The sequence below is a fragment of the Aythya marila genome (assembly GCF_965140915.1).
Source record: "Aythya marila genome assembly, chromosome: 10".
NCBI classification, from domain to species: Eukaryota; Metazoa; Chordata; class Aves; order Anseriformes; family Anatidae; genus Aythya; species Aythya marila.
This window is the reverse complement of record NC_139051.1, coordinates 21,127,265-21,145,467: the sequence shown is the minus strand read 5'-3', so window position 1 is coordinate 21,145,467 and position 18,203 is coordinate 21,127,265. Positions and strand designations below refer to the sequence as shown.

The 18,203-nt window shown below is 47.6% G+C and overlaps 1 protein-coding gene across 3 annotated transcripts; it reads left to right on the top strand.

Moving 5' to 3' along the window:
- Nucleotides 1-2,345: 2,345 nt before the first annotated feature.
- WNT5A (Wnt family member 5A) lies at nt 2,346-17,196 on the top strand. Of its 3 annotated transcripts, XM_082768533.1 has the most exons (6): nt 2,346-3,340; nt 3,598-4,206; nt 6,049-6,182; nt 7,388-7,653; nt 12,506-12,798; nt 14,309-17,196. In XM_082768533.1, the coding sequence occupies exons 2-6, from the start codon at nt 4,006-4,008 to the stop codon at nt 14,765-14,767; spliced, it is 1,353 nt and encodes a 450-aa protein (XP_082624659.1). In that variant the 5' UTR covers nt 2,346-3,340; nt 3,598-4,005; the 3' UTR covers nt 14,768-17,196. The 3 variants fall into 3 exon arrangements, with proteins under 3 accessions (XP_082624659.1, XP_082624660.1, XP_082624661.1); XM_082768534.1 differs by lacking the exon at nt 3,598-4,206; XM_082768535.1 differs by lacking the exons at nt 2,346-3,340; nt 3,598-4,206 and adding an exon at nt 5,425-5,667.
- The last annotated feature ends 1,007 nt before the right edge of the window (nt 17,197-18,203 follow it).

Sequence of the window (18,203 nt, the reverse complement as noted above, 5' to 3'; positions counted from 1 at the left end):
CAGCGCCAGAGCAGACCTTCATCCCTAAAAGCCTGCAATGTTATTCTTTCGGGGTTCTGCTATTTGGACCTTCAGTGGTATCACTGCACTTCCTACTACATTATTTTTTTTTCTTCTTTCTTCGTGAAAACTCTTGGATGTTAGCAGTAAAGCACACCAGAACACTGTCCAGTTAACCTAAAAGCTCCAGCACCAGCAAACCTGCAAAACAAAGGCTATGGCAGCACGAATGCCTGTAACGTTGTCAATACTTCTCCCTCTGCCCCCTCTAGCTTCACCCAGCTGTTTTAAATAGCAAGGAGAAATTAAAATTCTTAAAGCCTTGCAGGATGTTTGGATTTCTGCCCTTTATTTCCACTTCCATGCTCCATGGCTTAAAAAATCACCCGTGATTTATAAATTCCCTCTTTGCTTTTCTTTTTGAGAGCAACGACTTGGGGAATCCTGCTAGGGTGCAGAGCCGGTGCGGGCTTTGTCTTTTTTACTTTTTTAAATTTTTTTTGCAGCCCTGCCCGACGGCACTGTGCCGAGGCATGGTGGGAAACAGTGCTCAGGAGGGCAGATGCGAGAGGCAAACAGCTCGGGGCTCTTTATTAGTTTATTTCAGGCGATCTTGCTTGTTTTACGGCGCGGCTCCTCCCCTTTTTACAGTTTTCTACTATTCTTTACTAATTCTAGTGATTTGAGAAATGACCTTTAACCCGCGCAGTTTGCAGACTCCTGAAGGGGATAATTGAAATGCCACAGTAAACCAGAGGCAATAAAATATTATTTACTAGGCACAAAACTAAGGTTGGTCTTCCTAAAAGGAGCGCGCAACCCATTTTCTTTCCTAAAACACCCACCCCCCCAACACCCCAGCACACACCTCCCGGCCCGGGGAGCTGGTGCTACACCTCATTTATAAATTCCTCGGCGGCCGCAGCGGACCTCAGCCCGGGCCGCGAAGCCGCCTAAAGGGGAGGCAGTTCCGGGAGCAGGGAGCGAAGACAGCCGCCGGCAGCGCTCCGACGGCGGCCGCGGGCCCCGTGGCGGCGGGCAGGTGCCGGGGGGGCACCTCGCCCCCCGTCCCGCTCCGTGCCTGCGCGCCCGCGGCCCGAGCAACCCCCGGGGGCACTCGATCCCATCCCGGGGGAGCCCCCCGACACCCTTCCGGGGATCCCCTCCGGCAAGGCGCTTCCGGGGGGCGCCGTCGGGGCTCGGCGCCCCAGGCAAGGCGGCGGGGATGAGGGGGGTGGCCAGTAGGGATCGGGGGCTCGGCGAGGAGGGGTGTCCCCGGCTGGTAGCCGCGGGGAGGGCGCACAGCGGCGCCCGGAGCGGCAGCTTACCTGGAGGGCAGCGCAGCGTCGGGGGGGACCGGCTGGGATGTGCCTTCCCCGCTGGGCTCCAGAAGGGATTTTATTTTGCGCCGGGATAGCTTTGAAGAAGGGAACGCGTTTATTGATAACGGAGCTGCTTTCGCAGCCCGTTTGGGTTTCCCAGCGCCGCTTTGATAACGCGCCCCCCTCCTCCCCTTCCCCCGCAGTCCCCCGACGAGGGACCAGCTCAGAGCTGGATACGGGGTGCGGGGTGATGGGAGAGGTGCCATAAAAAACCCCTGGCTGGGGACTGCAGAGCGGTGAAAGCACTCTGAAATACAAAGGGGCCGCGAAGCCCTTCCTCGGCCGGAGCGCGCATTGGGGCTTACGTGATTTAACCCAAACAGCTTTGTCAACAACCTGCCAAATTTACGGCGGAAACAAACAAACAAACAAACAAAAACGCTGAAGAAGGAGGAACCCAAGCTGTCGAGCCCGCTCCGTCCCCCAGCGTTTGGGGAACGGCACCCGCCTCTCGTGTCTCGGAGCAGGCTATAAACAAGGCTTGTCAAGCGAGCCGCTCGCCAGGAATGCCGGTGCAGCCCCCTCCGGCTCGACCATGTGCGCTGCACATTGCGCGGCGGGGGGAGCCTCCGCGGTGGCCATCAGGCACATCTCCGTCCTGGGGTGGGTGGGTGTGTGGGTGTGTGCGTGCGTGTCTCCCCCCCCCCCGGATAAGCGGCGGGGCGGCCGCAGGGAGTACCGCTGCCGCGGGGAGGCCGGACGGGGACCAGCAGGACCTGGCGGGGCCGGGAGCACCCCCCCCCCCGAGCCTCGAAGCGGTCGCAGCAGCCCCGTCGCCCCCCGCTCGCCCCGGGCCTGCAGTGGGATCCCACTCGCTGCCATACAGCTTTAAAATCCAGCCCTGACTGCAATAGGTCGCCTCCGAGCGCATGCGCTCCGCTGGAAGTTTTTCGGCTGCCGTTGGCTCTCCAACTTTTTTTTTTTTTTAACAGTTTTAAGCAGCGGGGTGGAGGAGAGGAGAGGCCCGGGGGGAGTCGGCCCGGCTGCAGCGGGCGGGGAGCAGAGCCGAGGAGGACGGGCCACCCTCGCTGCCCCGCGTCGCTCTCTGCCCGGTGCTGGGGGCTTCTGCCCGCGATGGATTGGGGGAGCCGCAGCTCCTGAAGTCCCGGACTTCTCCCCTCCCCCGGCCCCTACTCGCCTTGCAGGATCAGTTGCCCCCTAAGACAGACACACGCGTGCACAAGGGTCCCCCTCCCCCTTCCTTGGTTGTGCAGAAACTTTTTTTAAGTTGAGCTCTTTTTTTTTTTTACTTTTTTTTTTTTTCCTTTTCCTTCTGTGCGTAAAATGGAGGGAGCCAGCCCGAGGATGGCTCTGCAGCCGCGGACGCCCAGCTCCGTAGCTCCCAGCTCTTAAGCAAAGCGAAGGGGGGGCAGCCGGGGGGGGGGGAGCCCTGCGCCCGCTCGGCTCCGCTCGTCCCCCCTCGCCCGGTCCGCGCGGGGCCACGCAGGGTGCGCGCCGCCGGGGGCCGGGTGGGAGCTCGGGGAGCCCCGCGGCGGCACCACCTGGGCTGGTGGGACGGATTGTCGCCCGCGGCGCTTTCGCTGCTGCTTGTGAAGATTTTTTATTTGCTTCCGCGCAATCACGCCCACGGGCGCTGTGTGCGTGTGTTGGGTTGGCTTTTTTTTTTTGGCTTTTATTTTTTTTTCCTCCTTCTTCTGGTGGTGGAAAGCTCTAATTACTGCGATTGCTGATGGACCTTGGAAAGAAGGCTGCACTGGTGCCCCGCTCCGCAGTCGGACACGCTCAGCCTGCGCCGGACAGCCCGGCCGCTCCGCTGCCCCCCGCCAGCTCCGCGGTCCCCGCGCTGCCCCGGCAGCCGCCGCCGCCGTCCGCTGCCTGGGAGGGAGGATACCGCCCGGCTCCTGCGAGCCAGGATTTTACTTTTGCCTCGCCCTTTCCCCCCGTGCTCTGCTTGGATTACTTGGCTGCTCTCTCTCGGTGATCCTGCGGCGATGGAGGTGAGTCCGTGCGGGGCCGAGAGCCCCCGCACCCACGGGGGGCGCGCAGGGCGGGCGGCACCTCCGCGGGGTGCAGGGCTCCGGCCGCGGGGCGCCCCCCCTCCCTCGCGCCCCCCGAGCCGCCGCCGGGAGCTCCCACCTTTGCGCGCTCACCCGTTGCACCCCGCCTGGAAAAAAGCTCCTTGATTCCCCCCCCTCCGCTTTTTTTTTTAATTTTTTTTTTATTTTTCCTTCTGTTTTCAATTTTCCCCCCGAAGAGAAGCTGCCCGCCGCAAGGACACTTGCTGGGCTGGCTCTGCCCGCCGCGTCCCGGTGCATCTCTCTGGCAGCGGCTCCCAAGGCGAGTTAAAGACATCTTTCCAAACTTCCCAAACTTTCCCGAGGAGGATCGCTATGGAGGAGCTCAACGTCGGCGCTAATGGTGGCCTGTACCTTTAAGGAGAGCTGGCTGGGGGCCAGCGGAGGACCCGGAGTCACCCCCCTTCCTTTCCCCCCTTTTAATTTTATTCTAAATTTCTGGAGATTATCACTCTGCATCTGCAGAGGGTCCCGCCTGGGTCAGAGCGGAGGAGCGAGGCTCCTCGGGTCCCCTCGGCGCTGCGAGGACTCCATGTTGGAAAGCCTGTTGGCTTTTTGTTGTTTGTTTGTTTTTAATTGTCGGTTGGATGCTAAATCGGTTGCGCTCGGAGGGTCACGGAGAGTTCAGCGGGGCCGGGAAACGAGGCTCCCACCCGGGCCGGAGGTGCGCGGTCGGCCCCGGGGAGCCACGGCCGGGAGCCGGGCTGGGAGCCGGGGGCTTCCCCGCGGAGCCGGCCCGCGGTTTACAGCCCCCCGGAGCCGGGGCTCTGGATGCCGCCTTCCCGCAGGTAGTGCTCCCAGAAAACCAGATGCCTTCGCAGGCTTTCCAGACACCCCGTGTAAAACAGGATCACAGGCGAGCCCGCGGCTGCAGGATGTGTAAAAGCCTCCCTTTTCATCTCAGCAAAGAGCAAGGGCTCCGCATGGGGTGCATTAAATACCCAAAACCAATCTCGGCGGCCCTACAAAGTTATAAACGGTGCCTCACGCTCCTGATAGCCAGTACTGCCGGCGAATTCCCCTCCCCAAGTTTTTTTTTTTTTGTTTTTTTTTTTTTTTCCTTTTTTGTTTTTGACGGCAGCTTGTCAGCCGGAGGGGCCGGGCCCCCGGGCGCAGGTGCCTTCCCCCGCCTGGCCTCGCCGCCTCGGGAGGACGAGGAGGGCGACAGCGGCCCCTCTGCGGGCCGGGAGGTGCCGTCGGAGGGGCAGCAGCCTCCCGTCCCCGACGCCTCCCGGGGCTCCGGCGGTCGAGGCCGCCCCCTGTTGGGAGCGGGGTGCCAGGGCTCCCCTGGGGCTGCCGGGCCGGGGCTGGGGGCTCGGGGCTGCGGCAGGGTCCAAGGGGACACCCGCCTCCCTTAGAAGGGGAGGGCCGAGGCAGCGAGGCTTTGACCCCAACGTCCCGGCCCCGCTGCTCCCCGCAGGCACCGAGCTGGGGGTCTCCGAACCATGGTACTTCTGTGGTGTTAGCTGCAAAGCTCCTGGTTCAAAAACAGCAAAGCAAACCGAGAAAACCCCCAAAGCACCACCACACCTTGGTGCCGCAGCGAGCTCCAGCCACACCTTGCCCAGCCCCGGCTCTCGCACTTCTCCCGGCACCGTCGGGCTCCTGCTGCCGGACCCTGGGCCCTGCCGCGGGGACCGAGGAGCTGGCCCGCCTCCTCCTCTCCCGTCCCGGAATGTGCAGCCCCCTCAGGGGGTGGCCAGGGCCGACGAGGCTTCGCCTAGGGCTACGCGTGCTGCCAGCTGCCCTTCCCCACGCATGTTCGGGCAGGTTCCGTGGCAGCCCCAGTCTTTTCCTCCAGACCCTTCGCAAACAGAAAGAAATTAGAATTAAGAACACCTTGGGTTCGGCATTAAGGGCTTTTTGAGAATGAATAGGGAGCCCCCAAGTGTCGAAATGTCTTTTTTTTTTTTTTTTTTTTTTTCTCCTCACTTCCAAGGGGAGGGGAAATAAAAAAAAAAACCTGAATGGCACTGGTTAGTGAGTTAAAGAGTCCCGTGTGAGGACGCAGGCGGAGATCGCAGGACCTGTCGGGGGAAGCGTTTGGCTCCCTAGCCGGCCTCCTGCTCGCCGTGGGGCCACCGCTTGGGGCTCTTGCGCTCCCCTCCTCCCCCCCCCGGCCAGCGCCGACCCCGACCGGTCCGGGTGCTGCCGTCGGGGCTGTCACCGCGGCTCCAGCGCCGAGCGGGGGCTGCGGGGACCGGCTTCCCCCGTCCCGCTCGGATGCTGACTCCGGAGCGTAATGCCCGGTACTCGGACAGTGGGGGGAGCAGGGACGGGATCCCCGGAACCTCCCGTGGCCCCGTCTCGTCCCGGACAGGGTGTGGGGGGCGGTGGGGCAAGGGCCACGCGGCGCTGGTCGCCGTGCGGCCGCCCCGGGAAGGCGGTGTCCGGGCTTGGGGGGGCGTGGGTGGGTTCTGCCCGGGGGTGGGGGGCCGGGGGTGGGTTCTGCCCGCTGGAGCGGCAGGCGCGACCTGCCCGCGTCTGGCACCGAAACCGCGGCGGGGAGAAGGGCGTGCGAGTCAGCGTCAAGTTAAAAGGGGCCCGGATACTTCCGTTGTTTAAACTTGAATGCTTGAAAATGGTCTGAGAAGCAATAAACAATCTGATCCTTTTTCTCCCCCCTCTAGAAATCCACTGCAGTATTAATTCAAGGAGGTGCTTTGGGGACAGTTGGCAGTACAATGGCTTCTCAGTACCTCATAGTGGCTCTGGCCGTTTTCTCCTCTTTTACCCAGGTTGTAATAGAAGCCAGCTCTTGGTGGTAAGCATCTTGTATTGACTTGATTTTAAAAGGGGGAGTCAAGTTTTGCTTGATTAAATGTCTATTTACTTCATATGTGCTTTGTTTCTGGGGGAGCAGCACATGAAGGAGTCAGCAGGGGAGTCATGTTTTAGCTGTAATATGTTGTGTAGTAAAATGAATGTGTTCCTGGAGCAAGCAGAATTGTGTAGGATCTCGTGTTGTAAAACTCAGTTTTTAGAATGGTTTAAAGTAGATTCTCTTTGGGTTTGACCATCTTTAAATTTCTAGAATTGCATTCTTTTAAAGGAGTCATTTCAACTCCTGTAGATTAGTTTTGTTTTTTGTTTTTTTTTTTTTTTTTGTTTTTTTTTTTGTTTTTTGTTTTTTAATATATAAAAGAAAATATGGAATTACCACTGAAAACCTCTATTAGATTAAAATTTAGGTTTGAAGTTTTCCAATAAGCTTAACGCTTAAATGCTTATACATATATTTTGTTACCAAAAAAGTACATTTTTGTTTCTGTTTTGCCAAATTATCTGTTTCTCTACAGTGTACGATGTGGGGAGTTCTTGAAATAAGTGTTTCTCTGCTGTTTCAATTGATCCTGTTGAGATTAATGGCCGCTTTCTAACTGAAATATTGCGTGAAAAGTACTTTAAGAATTAAGAAAACAAAGTTGATTTTGTTTATGATGTTTATACTTGCCTCTGTTTTTCTGTGTCATTTGGAAGAAGCTGGAAGCAGTCTATAGCAAGTTTCCAACTTCTAGCATGTTAAAGGTTTCCCTGTTTGTTTACGATAGAACAGATTGAAAATCCAGATCTAAATCTAAAATGTGTGTTAATATAGAGTGGGTATGGGGGGCTTTTTTTGTTTTTGCTCTATGTATTTTCTGGCCTTGCTGTTGTTTGTGGCTTCTGTTATTTTTACTACGTCCATTTGAGCTAGAGAAAGATTGCCTAGTACAAGTCTTCCAAATTTGTGTTGTACTTCAGTCCCTAATGTATGGTGATAACCGTATGGATGGGATATAATAACTTCTGTGCTATCTTTAAAATAAGTTTCATATTTTTTTTGTTTTGTTTGTTATTTTTTTCTCCATCTTGATAGCAAAAACAGGAGGTTTAATGCTTATATACAATACAGTTCTGTTTGGGATTTATAGACTTTTTTTTTTTTTTCGGTCTTCTCTTTATTAATAGAAATCTTTCTTTATGCAGGTCTTTAGGGATGAACCCTATGAACCCCATGAACCCTGTTCAGATGTCAGAGGTATACATAATAGGAGCCCAGCCACTGTGTAGCCAGCTAGCAGGGCTTTCCCAAGGACAGAAGAAACTCTGCCAGTTGTATCAGGACCACATGCAGTTCATTGGAGAGGGTGCGAAGACCGGTATTAAGGAATGCCAGTATCAGTTCAGACATAGAAGATGGAATTGCAGCACTGTGGACAACAACTCTGTTTTTGGCAGAGTCATGCAGATAGGTAGGAAGCAACATCTTTATGATTAAACTCTTGTCTAAGGATATGTATGGCACATAATGTTCTGCACTTGAAGCTCTTGCCAGGTTCTTACTGCATACTGTATACAATCAAGTGTTTTTAAAAGTTGGCAAAGGAGTTGAATTATTTTTAGCTGGAGGTGATTTCCCACCACTGTCCAGCCATGTCTGTTGGAAAACAAAGTAGGAATATACATCTGCATATGGGAATACACTAGAAAGGAAAATGTGTCCCTGGCATCTCCTTTTAGAAAACCTGAGACAAAATAAAGGCAATCTAAGAGAATTAAAAACAGCAGCGTCTTGTAAAATTAAAGATGTCCCTGTCTAGTTCCAAAGTTAGCGGCTGCATAATAAATTGCTCTTGGTCTGGAAGTTAACTGAAAATTGCTGCTCTGTCTGTTAGTGTTTATAGGCAATTCCTTCTTGCTTATTTCCAGGTATGGTAACTTTTTCTATTTCTGAGGAAGCTAGGTTTGTGTTAAAAATAGCATGACAGGGTAATCTCTATGAAATCAGTTCTATCAGGGCAAAACATGTGATTGTCCTTGCAACTTGCATTTGATGTAATCATGTAGCTGGTAGGAGAGACAAATTCCTGTTTAACATCTTATCGCAATTTGGTGGGCACCCAATCCTTTCCCTATCAGATTGTCTTTGAAATGTGCTTCTCCAGTGTTCACGTGCTGCCTGCTTTTCCTATCATTTAAGGACCTTGTATTTTAAAGTCCTTGGCAAAATTTTAACTAGTGCTACTGAACTGGGTCCATGGTGAAACCTTCCTCTGACTTTCCCAGGTTGGATTGCTGATACTGTGGAAGCAACTGGAAAAGCTTTGTTTCTCTGTGTGACAATTTTGAACTTCTTTGTTAGTGATCAGTGACTGACAAACTCAGCATTGCTTTTTACCTGGAGATGTAAAGAAAAGTTTTTATTTCAGCTTTTTTTTTTTTTCTGGCCTGCTTTACAAAGGAGTGTTTTAAAATCAAATCCAAGCTAGGTTTATCAGTAAATGCATGAACTCCAGTAAAACTTGAAGGAATACCATCAATTCATATTTGTTCTCAGTGTTTGTAAAAAGGAGTTTGTTTTTATTTGTCTGACAATCTCCAAATAAAATCTATTGCATAAAAGTATCTAATTGAAACAGCTGGTTTCAGACAAACAATCTTCCTTAGGCTTTTTCCAAGCACAGTATTAACATCCCTCTGTAGAGTTTACTTTTTGCCCTATGTCTACTAGCATATGAAACATAAAAGAGAACTCTTTCTGTAGACCTTTCTATTCTAATAATCTAACAAATGCCAGCAAAATAATCTGTTTGAAATTTGTGCCTTCACCTTTCATCCCTTATTTATTATTCAAGCAAGTGAAAATTAGCTCGAGGGTACTACTGGTATGAAGAAATGTACAGGATCAGGCCCGTGAGTTGTGGTGTCTGTCTCCAGAATAGAAGTTTCTGCCCTCCCCAAGTATGACTGATCTATTTAAAGTTGGTTTCTTTCAAGTTAAATAACTTTGCCGCACCCTTCTCCTGAATATGACTGCGTTAGCTGATGTCTACACAGCAATTTATCATGTAATTAAGCCACTTATTCTAATTGCAGATGGAAGCAAGGTTAATAGCCATATTAAAGAGTTAAAGTTCCTAAAGAGTGGATTCATTGAGAACGAGAAAGGTGTTGTCGGTACCAGTTGTATTATTCCATGCTGACCTTTCAGTAATGACCAGCTGCTTGTCCTCTGAATGGAAGGAAAAATGAGTACTTTTAGAGCCTGATCCAATTTAACTTCAGCCTGCCTTATGCTGACTTGTTGAAGGCTGTCAGCATTTCCTTACTCTCACCAATGTGAGAAGATTGTAGCCGAGGACTGAATGTGCGTAGTTTGGGAGGATTTTGTCATCCGAGCTAACGCCTTTTGCTGGTAGTGCACAGAAGAGTGCCTAAGCAAAGCACTGACTGACAGCACAGTAATTACTGCAGCACATAAATGGACAGTCTTTCTTCCAGGATTTATCTGGCAAAGTTAGCTAAAGCTGTACAAATAAACCCAGCACTGGGTTTGGAATCTTGCTCTGTGGCTTATTGAACTGCAGAGTTTCAGGGCTTTTGTTCTTTGCTGATGGTTCCCAGGTCAGGCTGTGGTCCTCACTGCCTTCCCTGCCTTGCGCCATCTCCTGGCTCTGTGGCAGGCCCGAAGCTGGCAGCGCTTGGGCTTTCAAACAGCAAAGTGCTAATGTGAAGTAAAATAACTGGATCCTCCCCCAGCAGCTTGCTGGAGTTGGGGTCCAGGCTATTCATGCCTGCTGCCTGATGCTGAATGCTCTTAAAATACAGAACAAAGAACATTTTGTATCTTATGTTCAGGTATAAAAAAAAAAAAAAAAAAAGTTATGTTATTGCAGAACTATTCATATCAAGTGTAAGGCTCAGCTCCTTGCTCTGTGGGCGGCTTCCTACTTCCTATGGATGTCGAACAGCTCCATTTCTATGTTTTGTATATGGGAGAGAAGGGACTCAAACGTGTTTGGAACGTGTGTTTCCTTGCCATGGCTACAATGGAGGGAAATGCTGGGCTGTGGGAAAAGACAGATCAGACAGTGAAGGAAAGCACAGTTGTGCCTAAAGACTTTACATTTTTTATTATTTATTTATTTTTGAGTGACTTGTCCATGTGGAACCATCACCCTTCATTCATTGCTGGGGTCGATGACTTCAGGCAGTGATGACTTGCAGCCTGTGGGGGCTTGATGTCTGCTTCAGCACTTAATGTTATTTTATAATTTGCTTAAATGCTCACGGAAGGACCTCGCGGGGCAACTCTCTTTTCTGTACCCCAGCATTTTCTTCTCTGTCCCACTAAGAAGAAGTTCTTTAAAATACACTCTGAGATAATAATTCATATTAATAATACTAAAAAAAAAAAAAAAAGTTAGCTTTATGGGTTTAAATCCTGCAATAAACAGCATAGTTAACCATGTGAAAGCACAAGCTAACTAAACATGAAAAAGAATAAAATGGAATGGCAGAGGCGAGTCCTGTGGTCCGAAGCAGACCACGTTTCTTTCCTCTAAATCTAGTGGAAATTTTGCTTAAGGAATTAATCCAGAAATGTGTGTTACAGAACAAACGGGAACATTAAAATCTGTATGAGGTTCCCTCCGCTATAGTTTGCTTTAAATACAAGGCATAAGTCAACGCATAAAGCCAAGTCTTTTTAACCGAAAAGGCTGCTTGTGTAACCCTTTATATCCGTAACTCTTGTAAGTACTTCCTCAAGCAGGTGTCAGGGAGAATGGAGCATTGTAAGCAGGGGGCAAAGTGCTTCTCATCTTCCTTGAATGTGATCTTTCCCAACATGAGACTTCTGATTTTTCCCATTTAAAACCAGCATCTATTACTAGAATTAATCCAGTGGATGACAGCTGTTATATTAACAAAGCTGCTCCGAGTGTAGTGTCATCCTGATGTTAAATATGGACCGGACTGTGAATTATTTATGTTCCAAAAGTGCTCAAAACCTCCTATTAGATTTGGCCTGTTATGGTAGGCCTTGCACAAACAGCTTCTGCCTCAAAATATCGTTGCCTAAATACACAGGATATGTCCAAAATGCGGCCTCTTAGAGCCCTAATTTTACGAAGACCCATGCTGTTCCCTGAGAAATTTGTAAAATCAAGATTGGAAATTAGCTTGATCTATTGATGAGAGTAAGGATTAGGAATAGAATTTAACTCATATAAATTGAAAATAACAAGATTATAGTTAGTCTATTCTTAGTCATTCTGGGAATCTTTATTGGAAAAGATCCAGTGGGATGCTGTATCTTAAGATGAAAATCAAACTGCAAGTGGGGTCTCTGGTACAAGTTTTGCAGGGTGTTGTTTTTTGTTGTTGTTTATTTGTTATTTTGGTTTGTTTCTGAAAGCCCTTCTACTTTCATTCAAAACTTGTGGCATTCTTGGAAAAGAGGGAAATTCAGGCTCTATGTAAGGGTGTTTTTAGATACCATCGAGAGGGTGCTACTTAACCAAGTCTTGCATTGTTGTGATTGTAACTTTTTCTTCCTCAGATTTGAAACTTGGGGTTTTAAAGGCATTTAAGGGCACCAGATACAGAATAAAACTTTCAAGGCCTGCTTGTGCCATGGGTTTCTTCTTCTCTGTAATTGGTAGAAACAATTGTCCATAGATTCACCTACCTGCCACATCGACAGGAGCTGGAGTGCTGGGCACTGAGCAGCTTATGTTGTTTATTAGGTTCATTAGCCTCCTAGAGAAGTGGCTTGTCTGCGGAGTGAGAAGTAACATGTAATTCTGCTGTGCATTTCTTTTGATATCAGGTGGCTTTGTAAAATGCTATAACTTTACATAAATTGGAGCAAGGGGGAGAGGTGCATAAATCATCTTTGAGAAGTAGTAATTTAAGAACCAGACCTTTTAAAAGTTGTGTTTACCATCTCTCTTTTCTGAAGGGCAGTGAGCCTGCTTCCCTCCTCCCCGCCCCAGCAGGCAGGGCTGCTATGGCCCGGCTGGTGGCCTGTTTGGGGCCACTGCCCTGCCACATCCCTCCTCCCAGCTCCATGCCTTTCCCAGTACCAATGAGATGCAACTGCTCTTCATAAATACCTCATGTGCTCCTGTGGGATTGAGGGTGGGGTTCATTTGGTGGGGTTGTTTTTGGAGTAGAGATTTTTGGAGGAGCACTGTTCAGGGTTACTCTGCCCTTCAGTAGGAGAATGAGTTTTGGAGGCTCTTGGAGGGCTCGGTCCCCTGGGTGGGCTGGGGTGGTGAATGAAGGTCCTCCCGTAATACTGTTCATCTTTCTGTGCAGGCAGCCGGGAGACAGCGTTCACCTACGCGGTGAGCGCGGCTGGGGTGGTCAATGCCATGAGCCGCGCCTGCAGGGAGGGTGAGCTCTCCTCCTGTGGCTGCAGCCGGGCTGCGCGGCCCAAGGACCTGCCTCGGGACTGGCTGTGGGGTGGCTGTGGGGACAACATCGAGTATGGATACCGCTTCGCCAAGGAGTTCGTTGATGCCCGGGAGCGGGAGAGAGTTTACCAGAGAGGATCCTACGAGAGTGCCCGGATCATGATGAACCTGCACAACAACGAGGCTGGGAGGAGAGTAAGTCCCTCTGCCCCCACACATCCCTCCCTTTGGGGAAAGCCTGGGAGGTCATCTGCCACCAAGCTTGTCTCTGTTTTGATAGGCAAGACAACAAAATAGAAAACACAGGTATAGGTGGGTGAAGAGTGTATGGATTTGTGTTGCTCTTGGTTGCCTTTCCCATGGAAGGACCGGGACTGGAGTGGGTTGTGTTTTCCTCCATGCTAGTTCAGTAGAAGTGCCTAGCACACTGCACATTTTCTGTACAATTTTATTAGTTTGTGTTTCCAGCTGGCACCGTGTGTGCTAGAGGGAAGAGAGATACACTGAGCTTCACTGTCTGGAATAGTGCTGTAGGATTGTTCCCACTTTTTTTTTTTTTCTTTTTTTTCCTGCTTTAAGAGGATGCAAAAAGCTCCTCCATATTATTAGAAAACATCATCTTCTATAGTTAAACATGTCTTTATGGTTTCTTTAATCTGAAGAATGCCTTAAATGAAGGGGTGTAAACTTTTATTTTTTTTAATAGTCTGAATATGAAGAGCCAAAATCATTATTTTGCTAGAGCTTGACATGCCAGAAATAGTCGGCTGGACACTTTACACTTGTGTTTTAAGGTGAAGAAGGATGAAAGATAATTGAAGATTAATAGTATTTAAATGTGAAAGGAGGATGTCTGAAAGCAGTGGACAGGCCAATTTACCATTAGTGAGAAGAAAAACGACACTTTCACGGTTGCTTATGGAGACTAGCAGCTTTTTCCTTCCTCAGCCTCATCTTTGCAGTGCCATTTGGCAGTGCTGAGACTTTCTGTAACTGCTGGGTGGAAGTTGTCTACAGTATCATCTAATGTGTCAGACCCAAGGATTTTTGGGGCACTGTCAATACTGATTCTCATTTCTATTTGTACAGGGCAAATGAGTGATATTTCCCTGCCAAAGCTTAGTAAAGAGGATATTGCTGTGTTGCTCTGTCTTCCACCCATCGGTGTTTGGGGTTTTCTTCTTGGATGAAGTCTCTGTTGCAGAGCAGTATTTGGGGTAGGAGGAGAATACTGAGCCAAGAGTAGACAATCAGCTGCAGCTGAGCCAGGAACAAGAGGAACCTTAATTCTTTCCCTAATTGAAGCCTCAAGCTGAGATCAATAGAGAGAGTAATTCAGATAGGAAAATAAAGGGATGTTTTACATTTCTCAATGAAACAGCAAAATCTTTGCTGTCATCAGAGCAAATTCCTAAAATTTGAATGCAGCATGACTGATGCTTCTGTCTGGTCTGTGTGTGTGCTGCTATGGCTGTTTGTGCGGTGGGGAGAGGCTGGCAAAATCTCTCCCCTCTCCCTTGCCCCCTCGTCTGGGTTAACAAGGGTGCGTGGGGTGAGCTTGCGCTCTGCCCTCCTGCTGTATTGCAGGAGGGAGGAGGATGCTAGGAGAAGGGGGAAGGGGACAGAGAAATGAGGGGCATAAATGCTGTCACAGTTATGCTAATCTTTCACCATCTTTTCTCCTTTCTCGCCCTGCCTTTTCCAGACTGTGTACAACCTGGCTGACGTGGCCTGTAAATGCCATGGTGTCTCAGGCTCCTGTAGCCTGAAGACCTGTTGGCTGCAGCTTGCCGATTTCCGCAAGGTAGGCGATGCCCTGAAGGAGAAATACGATAGTGCTGCTGCCATGAAACTCAACAGCCGGGGCAAGCTAGTGCAGGTGAACAGCCGCTTCAACGCACCCACTATTCATGACCTTGTCTATATCGATCCCAGCCCCGACTACTGTGTGCGCAACGAGAGCACCGGGTCCCTGGGTACCCAGGGCCGCCTTTGCAATAAGACCTCGGAGGGCATGGATGGCTGTGAACTCATGTGCTGCGGCCGGGGGTACGACCAGTTCAAGACGGTACAGCGAGAGCGCTGCCATTGCAAGTTCCACTGGTGCTGCTACGTTAAATGCAAGTTATGCACAGAGATTGTGGACCAGTTTGTGTGCAAATAGGAGACGGATGAGGTAGGAGGAACTGTGGCCACCTGCCCACAAGGGGTGCAGGCCCCTCTCACCTTCCAGAGGACTATCTCCACTTTATTTATAGAGTCCCACGAGTTGTTGTCTTCTTTTAAGGAAAAGAAAAAAAAGAAAAGAAAAAAAAAAGGGCAGGGGGAAGGAAAAATTAAAAAAAAAAAAAAAAAAAAAAAGAAATGCAAAGGTTGCAAAGAGTGCCTGGAACCCTCTCTGTGTCCATCCCAGAACTGTGTGTGGCTTATGTTTTTGGCAATAAGGCAATAATGGGGGAGAACCTGAGGATATTTATTTTACAAAGTGAAGCAAAAAAGTTGACTTTTCTTTAAAATTATAGAGTAGTTTGAGGGGAAAATCCAACATATCCCAATTTAGTCCCATGGGATATAATACATGTGCAGTAGGCAGAGCAACCATGTAATGTGCTTGGGATGTTAGAACAATCCTAATGGATGTGAGGAACATACAGACCTGTCCATTCAGACACTAGTAGTTATCAAAAATAGGGTATATAGAGCTGTTCAGTACAATCAGGGCTCTGTAAATAAGGAGTGGTATATTTATCATGAAGTGCAGTCAGTTGCATATCTGAATGTGCCCACTTAAGTATGTGATGTCATTGGAGGGTAAAGAGCAAAGGATCATAAAGGCTTCAACTGCGCTATTCTTGACTCACTGAATTTGGCTCCAGAACCTACTGAAACCAAAAATCCAAAAAGACACAAAAAGTCTGCCTTGATGAATAGCATAAATACTCCACAAGGGAGAACTTGACCTTATTAGCTAATTCTGGCATTCGAGTATCTCATCTCACAGAGCAGTGTATCGAGAGCCAACAAGGTGCCGGTTGTGTGGGGCACTGCAGCCTGGTGGGAGGGTGGCTGTGTGCTTGCAGGCAGTGGAAGATGCAAGCTTGCAAAGTTGCAGTCTCCTAGCCTGGAAAGCCCTTTGAAAACAGAATTCCCCAAATTTGAAAATGCCTAAAAAATGGTGTAATAGCCATCTATCTTTCGAAACACAGCTTGACAAATAACTTCTCTAATTTTATGAGAGAAAATAAATCATTAGATATCCACTCTTGGAATGATTGATTTTTACTATTTTTTTGCAGATTTTGGGAACGCTTTCACTTAAAGAGACAATAGTTTCATACTGTAATAACATTAACCGGCTATTATAGTTCAATGAAATGTTGCAACAATACCAAATTTATCATCCTATGTCTTTAATACACATGCTTTAGATAATATATTGCAGATATATACTACAACTGTTCAGACTATACACGAGCAGTTACATATATATGGGAAAACTGGTCTGCTGGTGTCTGATATTTCAAAGCTTTTTGTACATATATATTTTAATGATTTAAGAAATAATAAAACTTCTAAATTACAGGGGCAGTTCATCCCCCATTTTCTTTTCCAGATCTCTTCAGGCTTGTCAATGAATCTTTTTTTTTTTTTTTTTTAATTATTATTATTTTTAAGAACCTTTATAATTTGAAAAATTTAAGGATTATCATGAAGAATCACAGAAGTAAGCCTTTTCCCAGCTACAGGACTTTCTTGGGCTGTTGTTAGAGGCAGCACCTCGCACTTGCATTAATATTGGTCTGGAGATACTTCTATTCCACTTACACTGTAGGGGCATCATTAGTTACTGAAAGGAGACAAAACTCCAAAATGTGCTGCATTTTGTCCTTGGTTTTTAGTTTTTGAAATGGGAATTATTTGTTGAACAATATGTATTTACACATGATTTCCTTATTGGTTCAGAGGCCTCCTTCCAGCTCAGTTCCATCCAACAAGTTCAAGAAATTGGTATTGCAAATACCAAGTAAGGAAAATCTTTCACTTTAGCCTAGTTGTACTAAAGCCTTAACTCTTCACAAGCCTATAAGCTCTATCATTAAGTTCATCTTGATCATTTATCAGTTTCTTAAATGGCGCTTTATTGCTCTTAATTTATTGTACAAGGACATATTTACCCCTCATCTTCAGATGTTTGCAAAGAATATCTTTAAAGTAAGATAAATAAAGCACTAATTCATTGAATATGTCACTTTTGGTTTTTATTATATGAAAACCATGATCATTTTTTTCATTTACTGAATTACCTCTCTCTTGTTCCTTTTTAGTGACTTTTATCTGAGCAGAACTGAATCTCATGATCCTAGCTATTAAAACACTATTTAATGTAAAATATTTTACTTGTCATTCAGATATGTAAATCTTCTATGTCCTTTCCTCTGTTCTGTACATTTAATGTACATATTTCTGTCTTGCGTGATTTGTATATTTCACTGGTATTTTTTTTTAAAGAAAGGATTATGCCATAATGGAAGATAGACTATAAAATAAAACATTGGTTGTATATTGGGAAGTGGTTTTAATTATCTTTCAGAGAAGGATTTGTTAAAACAATGAAGAGAGTTGATTTTTAAATTTACTACATGGTAAAACAGGGAAGTGATTGCCAAACATACAAAGTACATCTCAAAAATTTATTTCTGTATTAAGAAGGAATACAGATGTAAATACTTTTTAAGTAGAGGGGAAGAAAAAAAAAAACACAACAACAACAAGAAAAAAAATCCCAGCCCAAATCCATGTGAATGTGAACTAGAAAGCATTTTAGGAATGGGTTAAGGGATTTGTTGGCAGTTGGTGGGGACTGGGGTTAATGCTGCTTGTGTGTAAATGGCTTCCAGGGCTTGCTGTAGCAACTCTGGGGCATCATGACCTGATGCTGCAGACACCTTCTTCACGTAATCCCGGTGGTGGCAGCAGGATCCTCCTGTGGTTTCCAAGATGAATATTTCAGGACTGGGTTTTGTCTGGTTTGGGCTGTGTGTGTGGTTCCTGGGGGTGAGGTTCCCCCAGCCTGATGCACAGAGGCTGACAGAGGGGAAGCTCACTTGTTTGTCCTCAGACTTCTTGCTCAGAAATGGAGTGTGTGGGCAAGTCTCTAAAAAATTCAAAGTATTGGTAGCAAGGAAGTAAAACAGAAAACTAAAATTAATATTAAAAACCAAGCCTTCTGTTCTGAGATTGACTTTTTCTATGAAGTGATTTCCTAAATAAATCTGTATTTATTTATTCTTTCTGCTGTAGAGAGCATCTTGAATTAGTGGCCTTTTCTACCACTTTTCTGCTGCTTTTCTTCATTTTCTCTATCTCTTTTTCCTTTTCCTCTTTTCCTTTTTTTTTTTTTTTTTTTTTTTCTCTAACCTTCTAACATATCGAAGCTCCTTCTGGCTGCCAAGAATGTATTATCCCACAAACCAGTAGACCAACATCGTGTGTTTAAAATAGCTATTCTGGGCAAATGCAACATTCTGTGGTCCTATTACTGACATCTGGTTCAGTTTTCCATCACTTGTATATTGACCAGTATTCCTTATTGCAAAAAC

Coding starts and splice junctions, on each gene's coding strand:
- WNT5A (XM_082768533.1), top strand. CDS start 4,006: ATGCTAAATCGGTTGCGCTCGGAGGGTCACGGAGAGTTCAGCGGGGCC. Junction 4,207..6,048: donor TGGATGCCGCCTTCCCGCAG/GTAGTGCTCCCA, acceptor TCCCCCCTCTAG/AAATCCACTGCAGTATTAAT. Junction 7,654..12,505: donor TGGCAGAGTCATGCAGATAG/GTAGGAAGCAAC, acceptor CTTTCTGTGCAG/GCAGCCGGGAGACAGCGTTC.